This window comes from Bufo bufo, chromosome 6, assembly GCF_905171765.1.
Source record: "Bufo bufo chromosome 6, aBufBuf1.1, whole genome shotgun sequence".
Taxonomy (NCBI): Eukaryota; Metazoa; Chordata; class Amphibia; order Anura; family Bufonidae; genus Bufo; species Bufo bufo.
The window spans coordinates 206,785,174-206,798,539 of NC_053394.1; the positions used below are offsets into that span (position 1 = coordinate 206,785,174).

General features: G+C 43.1%; 1 protein-coding gene across 2 annotated transcripts in view; it reads right to left on the minus strand.

Moving 5' to 3' along the window:
- Window positions 1–12,764, minus strand: part of DUSP13 (dual specificity phosphatase 13) — a 59,350-nt gene extending 46,586 nt beyond the window's left edge. For both annotated transcript variants that reach the window (XM_040436074.1, XM_040436073.1), the window contains exon 1: window positions 12,575–12,764. In XM_040436074.1, coding sequence (XP_040292008.1) covers window positions 12,575–12,729 — 155 coding nt within the window. In that variant the 5' untranslated portion in view covers window positions 12,730–12,764. The remainder of the gene's footprint in view (window positions 1–12,574) is intronic.
- Between the last annotated feature and the right edge of the window lie 602 nt (window positions 12,765–13,366).

Below are 13,366 nucleotides of genomic sequence, written 5' to 3' on the forward strand. Positions count from 1 at the left end.
GTCATACATATTGATATGTCCTATTGCACCTACCCTGGTGATAACGAACAGTAACCTTGTGCCACGGTTTGCAAACGAATATATATAGCAGCGAATCGCATGTCTGTACCTATAGGCATAATAGCAACCCTTCTCCTAGCAACCTCTTTCTTGAATATCTGTAACACTATTCCCCCTACTATTTTAGTATCCTAACTAGAATATAATTATGTGTATAAATATTTGCTCCCCTTTTTTTAAATTTTTTATAAATGAACAAAACAAAAGAAAATTTCCTTTAACATTCTGTTTTATCCACTACTAAGTCCCTCCTGCTCCATGTAATCTACTATCCTTTTGACCTATCATGCCCCTCTGCGCATGCGCTCTGCTTGCCGAGCCTATCCTGCTACTACGTGTTATGCGAACACTGAACTACTACTATGGGATCGACCGAGATCCCGCGATATTTAGCCCTGACAGACAGATGCTGCCCCTGCATGAGGGAAGTGAGAGAGCCAGCGTTTAACCCCAGTACCGGACCACCTCCCCCCTGCAGTATGTCCCGATCTTACCGCTGGAAGCGTCCCGAAGGTAGAAGGCGCTGAACACGATTCGAGGTGATGCCGGAAATGACGTGAATGACGCAGCCTGAAGCAGTCGTGGCGTCAGAGGTGACCGGAGGGAGGGGAGAATAAATAGTCTGGTAACAAGCCTCCCCTCCCACAAATCCGGCAAATGATTATTTGCCTGTCACTTGCCTGTCAGCATATTTTTCTACATCAATTTACATTTGGACATTTCCTAACAGCAATCTGATGAAGTACAAATTAAATGGTTATTCTCATGTGGACATTTATAGCATATTCAGTGGATATGCCAAAAATGTCCATTATGTGTGGGTGCGACCTCTGGGGTCCCATCTGGTGGCCACTCTGGGAGTTTTGAAATAGCTGAGTGAGCATCCTCAGTCAGTTTCAGAACTCCCACAGAAGTGAATGGAGAGAGACGTGCATATATGACCAATGCTTAGTTCTAAATGACTGTGAGACAGGGCCCGTTCTTGAGATTGGTGTGGATCTCATATCCTCCGGATATACCATAAATGTTGAGATGGGAATAACCTTTTAACATTATCGGACATTAGAGTTGAGCGAACCTGCCTTTTGGCAGGTTCGAGTTCAGGTTCGGGGTTTAAGTGAATTATGTAATGGATTCCGTTTGGCATGCCAGCATTGAATTCCAGAATCCATTACGTAATTCACTTAAACCCCGAACCTGCCAAAAGCCAGGTTCATTCAACTCTATCGGACATATTCGATTTTTGGGTATGCCCACATGGGATGAAAAGCTGCAGATTTCCCATTATGGGTTTGTGCGCCAAGCATGTAGTGGTTTACAGTGCCAGCAGAGTGGATACGATTGTAAGAACTCTCATCTACACACTGCAGAACAAAATGTGAATAATTGACCTGTCTAGATTTTTAAATCCACTGCATATTAATTTATTTTTGTACAACATTTGTTCCTGATTATTGGCCTGATAATTTGCACATGTAAATGGACCCTTAGACTATGCAGTCTAAAGATGTGCCAGATTTATCACAGTAGCTGATGCTAAATTTGGTGCATTCACAGACTGTCTTTCTTTTTTTTTGCAATTTTCGCACACATTGTCACATCTTAAAGGAGTTTTCTGAGATTCTGATATTGGTGACCTATCCTCAGGATAGGCCATCAATATCAGATCGGCGGGGGTCCAAAACCTGGCATCCCCACACAATTGGCTGTTTGAGTTGGTTGCGGGGCTCCAGTGAGTGCTATGGCCTCCATGTAACTTATCAAGCACAGCACCGTCCAGAGGTGTAGCTAGGCTTTCCTGCACCCAGGGCAAGGATTCAAAATGGTGCCCCTCCACCCGCTCTTAGCTGTGAACTTTATGAACTTTAGCAAATTAGAAAGAGGGACAATATCAGCGGTTGTATATTTTTTTTTATACTAAGCCACGCCTCGAACTCTGCCCAATGAATAACTATACTCACCCAATCCCACCCAGTCGCCTTAGGGTTATGGGTGAATAGCTTTAAAATGTAACTTTTAATAATATCGTTATGGATAATTTTATACCTCTTTTAGTCGCAAGCCTCCTTTTTTGCAACTATTTAGGAGTGACAAGTGGGTAACAGTGGCTGGGACTCCGGCCTCAACACAGTTAGGCTACTTTCACACTAGCGTTCAGAGCGGATCCGTCTGATGTTTCATCAGACGGATCTGCTCCGATAATGCAGACGTTCGCATCCGTTCAGAACGGATGCGTCTGCATTAAAACGTAGAAAATTTTCTAAGTGTGAAAGTTGTCTGAGCGGATCCGTTCAGACTTTACATTGAAAGTCAATGGGGAACGGATCCGCTTGAAGATTGAGCCATATTGTGTCATCTTCAAGCGGATCCGTCCCCATTGACTTCCATTATAAGTCTGGACGGATCCGCTCGCCTCCGCACGGCCAGGCGGACACCTGAACGCTGCAAGCAGCGTTCAGGTGTCCGCTCACTGAGCGGAGCGGAGGTTGAATGCTGGCAGGCAGATGCATTCTCAGTGGATCCGCCTCCACTGAGAATGCATTGGGGCCAGACGGATGCGTTCGGGGCCGCTCGTGAGCCCCTTCAAACGGTGCGCACGAGCGGACACCCGAACGCTAGTGTGCAAGTAGCCTTACTATGTTTTACGCCTGAAATGAGTAAAAATTATTCCAATCAGGGGCCCGAGTATTTTTTATTCCAGGTGCACAAATCCTCCATTTATACTCCATTCATAAATTAGGCCAATCCTCTGACACAAAGATCAGCGTAAATAGCCAGTTTTTGTAAATGACCTCCAATATGTACACCTGATAAAATCTATCATAGGGTACACAGCGGCACCAATCTATATATGTAAAGAAGGACGTATATACAGTACAGACCAAAAGTTTGGACACACCTTCTCATTCAAAGAGTTTTCTTTTTTTTCATGACTATGAAGGCATCAAAACTATGAATTAACACATGTGGAATTATATACATAACAAACAAGTGTGAAACAACTGAAAATATGTCATATTCTAGGTTCTTCAAAGTAGCCACCTTTTGCTTTGATTACTGCTTTGCACACTCTTGGCATTCTCTTGATGAGCTTCAAGAGGTAGTCCCCTGAAATGGTCTTATAGAAACATAGAAACATAGAATGTGTCGGCAGATAAGAACCATTTGGCCCATCTAGTCTGCCCAATATACTGAGTACTATGGATAGCCCCTGGCCCTATCTTATATGAAGGATGGCCTTATGCCTATCCCATGCATGCTTAAACTCCTTCACTGTATTTGCAGCTACCACTTCTGCAGGAAGGCTATTCCATGCATCCACTACTCTCTCAGTAAAGTAATACTTCCTGATATTACTTTTAAACCTTTGCCCCTCTAATTCAAAACTATGTCCTCTTGTAGCAGTTTTTCTTCTTTTAAATATTCTCTCCTCTTTTACCTTGTTGATTCCCTTTATGTATTTAAAAGTTTCTATCATATCCCCTCTGTCTTCCAACAGTCTTGAAGGAGTTCCCAGAGATGCTTAGCACTTGTTGGCCCTTTTGCCTTCACTCTGCGGTCCAGCTCACCCCAAACCATCTCGATTGGGTTCAGGTCCGGTGACTGTGGAGGCCAGGTCATCTGGCGCAGCACCCCATCACTCTCCTTCATGGTCAAATAGCCCTTACTTTCAAAGTTTTCCCAATTTTTCGGCTGACTGACTGACCTTCATTTCTTAAAGTAATGATGGCCACTCGTTTTTCTTTACTTACCTGCTTTTTCATTGCCATAATACCAATTCTAACAGTCTATTCAGTAGGACTATCAGCTGTGTATCCACCTGACTTCTCCTCAACGCAACTGATGGTCCCAACCCCATTTATAAGGCAAGAAATCCCACTTATTAAACCTGACAGGGCACACCTGTGAAGTGAAAACCATTTCAGGGGTCTACCTCTTGAAGCTCATCAAGAGAATGCCAAGAGTGTGCAAAGCAGTAATCAAAGCAAAAAGTGGCTACTTTGAAGAACCTAGAATATTACATATTTTCAGTTGTTTCACACTTGTTTGTTATGTATATAATTCCACATGTGTTAATTCATAGTTTTGATGCCTTCATAGTCATGAAAATAAAGAAAACTCTTTGAATGAGAAGGTGTGTCCAAACTTTTGGTCTGTACTGTATGTATGTACAGTATCTAACAAAAGTGAGTACACCCCTCACATTTTTGTAAATATTTTATTATATCTTTTCATGGGACAACACTGAAGATATGACACTTTGATACAATGTAAAGTAGTCAGTGTACAGCTTGTATAACAGTGTCAATTTGGTGTGCCCCCAAAATAACTCAGGCAGCCATTAATGTCTAAACCTCTGGCAACAAAAGTGAGTACACCCCCAAGTTAAAATGGCCAAATTGTGCCCAATTAACCATTTTCCCTCCCAGTGTCATGTGACTCATTAGTGTTACAAGGTCTCAGGTATGATTAGGGAGCAGGTGTATTAAATGTGTTGTTATCACTTGCACACTCTCTCATACTGGTCACTGGAAGTTTAACATGGCACCTCATGGCAAAGAACTCTATGCGGATCTCGAAAAAAGAATTTTTGCTCTATATAAAGATGGCCTAGCCTATAAGAAGATTGCAAACACCCCGAAACTGAGCTGCAGCACAGTGGCCAAGAACATACAGTGGTTTAACAAGACAGGTTCCACTCAGAACAAGCCTCGCCATGGTCGAAGAAAGAAGTTGAAGTTGAGTGTACATGCTCAGCGTCATATCCAGAGGTTGTCCTTTAAAAATAGACATATGAGTGCTGCCAACATTGCTGCAGAGGTTAAAGGGGTGGGGGGTCAGCCTGTCAGTGCTCAAACGCCGCACAATGCATCAAATTGGTCTGCATGGCTGTCACCCCAGAAGGAATCCTATTCTAAAGATGATGCACAAGAAAGCCGGAAAACAGTTTGCTGAAGACAAGCAGACTAAGGACATGGATTACTAGAACCATGTCCTGTGGTCTGATGAGACCAAGATAAACTTATTTGGTTCAGATGGTGTCAAGCATGTGTGGCGGCAACCAGGTGAGGAGTACATAGACAAGTGTGTCTTGCCTACAGTCAAGCATGGTGGTGGGAGTGTCATTGTTTGGGGCTGCCTGAGTGCTGCCGGCTGTGGGGAGCTACAGTTCATTGAGGGAACCATGAATGCCAACATGTATTGTGACATTCTGAAGCAGTGCATGATCCCCCATCCTTCGGAAACTAGGCCACAGGGAAGTATTCCAACATGATAACGACCCCACACACCTCCAAGATGACCACTGCCTTGGTAAAGAAACTGAGGGTAAAGGTGCTGGACTGGCCAAGTATGTCTCCAGACCTAAAACCTATTGAGCATCTGTGGGGCATCCTCAAACAGAAAGTGGAGGAGCGCAAGGTCTCTAAAATCCACCATCTCCGTGTTGTCGTCATGGAGGGGTGGAAGAGGATTCCAGTGGCAACCTGTGAAGCTCTAGTGAACTCCATGCCCAAGAGAGTTAAGGTAGTGCTGGAAAATAATGGTGGCCACACAAAATACTGACACTTTGGGCACAATTTGGTCATTTTCACTTAGGTATGTACTCACGTTTGTTGCCAGTGGTTTAGACATTAATGGCTGTGTGTTGAGTTACTTTGAGGACACACCACATTTACACTGTTATACAAGCTGTACACTTGCTGTACATTGCATCAAAGTGTCATATCACCAGTGTTGTCCCATGAAAAGATATAATTAAGTATTTACAAAAGTGTGAGGGGTGTACTAACTTTCGTGAGATACTGTATATACACTCACCTAAAGAATTATTAGGAACACCATACTAATACGGTGTTGGACCCCCTTTTGCCTTCAGAACTGCCTTAATTCTACGTGGCATTGATTCAACAAGGTGCTGATAGCATTCTTTAGAAATGTTGGCCCATATTGATAGGACAGCATCTTGCAGTTGATGGAGATTTGAGGGATGCACATCCAGGGCACGAAGCTCCCGTTCCACCACATCCCAAAGATGCTCTATTGGGTTGAGATCTGGTGACTGTGGGGGCCATTTTAGTACAGTGAACTCATTGCCATGTTCAAGAAACCAATTTGAAATGATTCAAGCTTTGTGACATGGTGCATTATCCTGCTGGAAGTAGCCATCAGAGGATGAATACATGTTCTCATTCTGTTTACGCCAAATTCGGACTCTACCATTTGAATGTCTCAACAGAAAACGAGACTCATCAGACCAGGCAACATTTTTCCAGTCTTCAACAGTCCAATTTTGGTGAGCTCGTGCAAATTGTAGACTCTTTTTCCTATTTGTAGTGGAGATGAGTGGTACCCGGTGGGGTCTTCTTCTGTTGTAGCCCATCCGCCTCAAGGTTGTGCGTGTTGTGGCTTCACAAATGCTTTGCTGCATACCTCGGTTGTAACGAGTGTTTTTTTCAGTCAACTGATGCCTTCTATCAGCTTCAAAGCTGATGCCTTCTATCAGCTTGAATCAGTCAGCCCATTCTCCTCTGACCTCTAGCATCCACAAGGCATTTTTGCCCACAGGACTGCCGCATACTGGATGTTTTTCCCTTTTCACACCATTCTTTGTAAACCCTAGAAATGATTGTGCGTGAATATCCCAGTAACTGAGCAGATTGTGAAATACTCAGACCGGCCCGTCTGGCACCAACAACCATGCCACGCTCAAAATTGCTTAAATCACCTTTCCTTCCCATTCTGACATTCAGTTTGGAGTTCAGGAGATTGTCTTGACCAGGACCACACCCATAAATGCATTGAAGCAACTTCCATGTGATTGGTAAACTAGATAATTGCATTAATGAGAAATAGAACAGGTGTTCCTAATAATTCTTTAGGTGAGTGTATGTATGTATGTATGTATGTATGTGTGTTCCGCGATCACTCAAAAACGCAACCATCGATTTCAACTAAACTTGGTATACATACAGTTGCAAGAAAAAGTATGTGAACCCTCTGGAATTATATGGATTTCTGCACAAATTGTTCATAAAATGTGATCTGATCTTCATCTAAGTCACAACAATAGACAATCACAGTCTGCTTAAACTAATAACACACAAAGAATTAAATGTTACCATGTTTTTATTGAACACACCATGTAAACATTCACAGTGCAGGTGGAAAAAGTATGAACTCTTGGATTTAATAACTGGTTGAACCTCCTTTGGCAGCAATAACTTCAACCAAACGTTTCCTGTAGTTGCAGATCAGACGTGCACAACGGTCAGGAGTAATTCTTGACCATTCCTCTTTACAGAACTGTTTCAGTTCAGCAATATTCTTGGGATGTCTGGTGTGAATCGCTTTCTTGAGGTCATGCCACAGCATCTCAATCGGGTTGAGGTCAGGACTCTGACTGGGCCACTCCAGAAGGCGCATTTTCTTCTGTTTAAGCCATTCTGTTGTTGATTTACTTCTATGCTTTGGGTTGTTGTCCTGTTGCAACACCCATCTTTTGTTGAGCTTCAGCTGGTGGACAGATGGCCTTAAGTTCTCCTGCAAAATGTCTTGATAAACTTGGGAATTCATTTTTCCTTCGATGATAGCAATCCGTCCAGGCCCTGACGCAGCAAAGCAGCCCCAAACCACCATACTTCACAGTTGGGATGAGGTTTTGATGTTGGTGTGCTGTGCCTCTTTTTCTCCACACATAGTGTTGTGTGTTTCTTCCAAACAACTCAACTTTGGTTTTATCTGTCCACAGAATATTTTGCCAGTACTGCTGTGGAACATCCAGGCGCTCTTGTGCAAACTGTAAATGTGCAGCAATGTTTTTTTTGGACAGCAGTGGCTTCCTCTGTGGTATCCTCCCATGAAATCCATTTTTGTTTAGTGTTTTACGTATCATAGATTTGCTAACAGGGATGTTAGCATATGCCAGAGACTTTTGTAAGTCTTTAGCTGACACTCTAGGATTCTTCTTCACCTCATTGAGAAGTCTGCGCTGTGCTCTTGCAGTCATCTTTACAGGACGGACACTCCTAGGGAGAGTAGCAGCAGTGCTGAACTTTCTTCATTTATAGACAATTTGTCTTACCGTCGACTGATGAACAGCAAGGCTTTTGGAGATACTTTTATAACCCTTTCCAGCTTTATGCAAGTCAACAATTCTTAATCGTAGTTCTTCTGAGAGCTCTTTTGTGCGAGGCATCATTAACATCAGGCAATGCTTCTTGTGAAAAGCAAACCCAGAACTGGTGTGTGTTTTTTATAGGGCAGGGCAGCTGTAAACAACACCTCCAATCTCATCTCATTGATTGGACTCCAGTTGGCTGACACCTCACTCCAATTAGCTCTTGGAGATGTCATTAGTCTAGGGATTCATATACTTTTTCCACCTGCACTGTGAATGTTTACATGGTGTGTTCAATAAAAACATGGTAACATTTAATTATTTGTGTGTTATTAGTTTAAGCAGACTGTGATTGTCTATTGTTGTGACTTAGATGAAGATCAGATCACATTTTATGACCAATTTGTGCAGAAATCCATATAATTCCAAAGGGTTCACATACTTTTTCTTGCAACTGTATCCCTTGCTACCTGGAAATAAATCTTATGGGGGTCACAGCTCTCTAGCACGTACCGTTCTTGAGATATTCCCCAAAAAATGCAAATATTGCGCATCACATGACCTACATTAGCCAATAGAAGCCTTCAGGTCTTTCTATTCATATCCCAACTGCCATACACACAGTTACATGTCCCTTATTAGCCAATAGAAGCTCGCAGGTCCTTAGTCTCCACATACACACAGTTTTACTTAAGGGAACGGAGAGCTGTGGAGGTGACAGTTCAGGGGGCAGGACCCACTAAGCCACAACCCAATCCGATTAGGCCACTCCCACTCCGCAGCCGACAGGGATTGCAAAAATGAAGGCAAAAATCAACTTCTGTCAGCTTCAGGGGTGGGAGGGACAGTGACTTTCTCCCTGCAGCCGACACTCAGACAGCACAGTGCTGATGTCTGAGAGTGAGCTGTTCAAAAGGACATCCCTGTGTGAGATATTCCCCAAAAATGTATTAGCCGATAGAAGCCTGGTCACATGACCCTTATCAGCCAATAGAAACTCGCAGGCCCTTAGACTCCACATACACACAGTTTTACACCAGGTTTCCATAACAACCCTGCGATTTTTCTTCACTGCTGTAGGTCAGCTTTAAAGGGGCGGGGTACTGTAGATGTCACTGTTATGGTGAATACTGTCGATATCTTTTAATGACATACACAAACATTAAATGAAATAGATTAAATATACCCGCGCAAAGCCGGGTCCTTCTGCTAGTACACTATAAATGAAAGAACCAACTGGTCCTACTGAATCCAGGGTTTTGCTAGTGTGTTGGCGTGATGTCCACTGCAACCAGAACAGATCACTGTGGTGAAAGAACAAAAAGAATAACCACATAAACAAAGGATGGTTATCGGTCACTTTTAAATACCCAGCAGGGAGCACTGTGCTGGCAACGTAAGACCTAGCCATCCCAATGGCACAACAGGGTAATCTAGGGCATTGCTTTCCCTTAGTGCTACCACACATTAGTTATGCTGTGCCCCTTCACAGTAGTAAGGCCCACATTCTGCCTCCTCCCAGTAGTTATGTCCACATTATGCCCCATCAAAGTAGTTATATCCACATTGTGCCCCCATACAGTACTTATGGCCACATTGTGTCCCGTTACAGTTGTTATGTCCACACTGTGACCTCACAGTAGTAATAGCCACATTGTGACCTCTCATTAGTTATGCCCACGTTTTGCCCCCTCACAATAGTAATGCTCACATTGTGCCCCATCACAGTAATGTCCATATTGTGTCCCCTCACAGTACTTTTGTCCACATTGTGCCCCGCCACAGTAGTTATGTCAATATTGTGCACCATCAAAGTAGTAATGCCCACATTGTGCCCTCTGACAGTAGTAATAGTAACATTATGCCCCCCTCAGAGAAGTAACGCCCACATTGTACCCCCTTACTATAGTAATGCCCACATCATACCCATCACAGTAGTAATGCCCAAATTGGGCCACCTTAATAGAAGTAATGCCCAAATTGTGCATGTCACAGTGGTTATGCTCACATTGTGTTCCCCTCACTGTAGTTAGCGCACATTGTGCCCCCTGACAGTAGTAATGCCCACATTCTACAGGAGATAGCTTCAAAAAAAGTTTAGATTACTTTTTTTAATTCAAAATAACATTGAGGCTTATGACAATGTATAGAAATCTTGTTCTACGCACCCTTTCCCTTTGGTCCAACTCCTTTTTAAAAGGAAGATGGACATTCATCCAGGGATTTGTTCTGTGGATCAATATAGCATGATTACAGGTTGGACTTCATGGACTTTTGTATTTTTCCAACCTTAACAACTATGTAACTAATTCTGCCCCTTTCAATAGTGTTCCCTCCAGCTCCATTAATAACGTTCAAAAAATACAAAAACACTGAATACTCATCCGTTTCCCCAATGATCGCGTACATCCAGCATTCTGTGTAGGAAGAGACTGATTCCCAGGCCTGCACGCTCCTCCTACACATACCAGCATCGTAGTGTGTGGACTGCTGAGGAGTGCCAGAGCTCAGCTGAATGATGAAGCTGGGAGCAGACAGCTCCCTGCTTTATAATGTAAATCACCTGGCCTGGCACACCCTCAACACTCTATGCCTGGGGCATGTGGCCTGCTTGCCCCCCCCCCCCCCCAACTATGCCCCTGGTCCTTCCGTTGGATAGCAGCCACATGTTTGGTATTGCAGCTCAGCCCCATTCACTTGATTGGGACTGAGCTGAGCCTATACCATGTGACTGATGAAGTCGACATCACAGGCCTAGGAAGATGCAAAGGCAGTTACCGGAGCAGCATGGCCTACTCAAACAACTAATTGGCAGGGTTGCCTGGAGTGGGACCCACTACAATCTGATATTGAAGACCTATTCTGATCATAGGTCATCAATATCAAAATCTCGGAAAACCCCTTTAAGCCATGTCCCCTTTACAGCAATTCACATGTCCTTTTCCAGTACATCATGCACATGTCAAAAAAGCCAAATACCGTATATTTTGCTTTATAAGACGCACCCGATGATACAACGCACCCCAGATTTTAGAGGAGGAAAATAAGAAAAAAATATTTTTCATCAGACTTCATATCAGATCCTCAGATCAGACCCCCATAAATATCAGGGCATCACATCAGACCTCCATATTAGCCCTCCATGTCAGACCCCCAACAGACCTCTGAACAGTCCTTTTCTTTTAGACCTCCATCAGACCTCAGATCAGCCCTTTTCTTTTAGACCCCCATCAGCCCTTTTCTTTCAGACCCCATCAGACCTCAGAGCAGCCCTATTCTTTCAGGCCCTCATCAGACCTCAGATCAGCCCTTTTCTTTTAGACCCCCATCAGCCCTTTTCTTTCAGACTCCCATCAGACCTGATATCAGACCTATTCTTTCAGACCCCCATCACACCTCAGGTCATCCCTGTTCTTTCAGACCCCCATCAGACCTCATATCAGCCCTTTTCTTTCAGACTCCCATCAGACAAAAAAAAAAAAAACTTCTCTTACAGTACCTCTCCTGCACCGCAGCTCCGCTCTGGGTCTGGCAGTCTCTTTAGAAGTCGCACTCCCCTGTCTTCTCCGGCCCCTGCTGCACTGTCACCTGAATGTGTGCAGCGTCAGGTCATAGTGTGCGCACTACGTCCTGACACTGTACGAGGTCAGAACAGTGCAGCGCCGGCCCCAGAGACTGAGAGGGTGAGTATTACAAGCGCTTGCAGCGCTTCACTCCCTACTCGCGGCACATAAAGCATACTAGTGAGTGCTTCAATAATGGAAGCGCTCACTAGTATTTGCTTCATAAGACGCACGGCCATTTCCCCCCTACTTTTGGGGGGGGGGAGTGCGTCTTATAAAGCGTAAAATACGGTACGTTGTCTGAAACACTTAATTAATATAGTGCACAGCATGTGTGCCAGTTTGTGGCATAATTCTGCTTCATTTTGATAAGTAAATCTCCCTCATAACCAAGATTGTTGACTGTTTCCAATGTTTGTATTTGTTGATGGCGATAATTTCTAACCTTCTCTTCTATGATAGAATAATGATACTGAAAACTCTGCCTCTGTGCTGCTGACATGTCCAGGAGAGCAGCCTTGGGCATTGTTATATCTCAGTGACTGCTCATTGCTATTACCAAAATCAAACCACTTATATGTGAGACTGAGGTAATATATTAGAGAATACTGTACACAGAAGCAGACATTCAGCTAAAATTAACTTTGCTTGAAAAAGGTTATATATATATATATATATATACCTGAATTATAACTCAAGCTAAAAATAGAAAAATTCTATAACTAGCTTATTAGGTCTCTTGTCATAATATGATTTAGATGAATGAACAATAGCTTTATAAGGTGTATTATGGATTAGCATATTCTCTGCTTCAGGTCAAGCCATTACTTACAAATCTCCTAAGAAGAGGTTTGGCCACACTTCATCCACACGGTGAGTGGAAGAGGTTCGTCTGCTGTCCAAGAGACTTTGAAGCTGTGCTATAGTAGGATATACATTTGCTTCAGATTCTTCAGCTCTGGAGTTGTTCTCGGTGTTCTCCGCCATAACATCACAGGCAGGAAATGAAATAGCCGAGTGAGTAGAAGCTGTGACAGTTGAACTGTGATTACATGTGACAGGTGACAAGTATGGTTTTCTCTGAAGTAAAGGTGGCACACCAGTAAAGCCATTAAAGGGAACCTGTCACCTCTACTATGCTACCCTCACTGAGCGTTTCTAAAAGTTCATTGTGTTACCCTAAAGATATAAAGTACACTTTTTATTTCATTTGCAGACGAATTCAATAAGTATTATGCATTTTTGTACTTCCTGACTTTTATGCAAATTACCATAAGAGTCATATCTTACTTGTGTGACCAGAGAAGAGTCATATTTTCAAGCTCTGACTCATCTCAGGTTAATTTACATATGTATCAAATCAGTTTTTTTACACAATAAAAGCACACAGAGCTATGGGGACTGGGTATTGCGGATGTGCTAGCGGCAATCTAGCAACCCATGTCCTCAGCTCTATACCCAAAATCCAGGTGACAGGTTCCCTTTAACGTCTTTAATTTTCTATTCAGTAAGAAAACAGTATAAAAAACAATTAATTTAATTTACGCGTGTTTAAAAAATATTTTTAAGAAATCTTAACACTAGAAATGCAAAGAATAAACCTTTTCTAGTTTTCCTAAAAGAA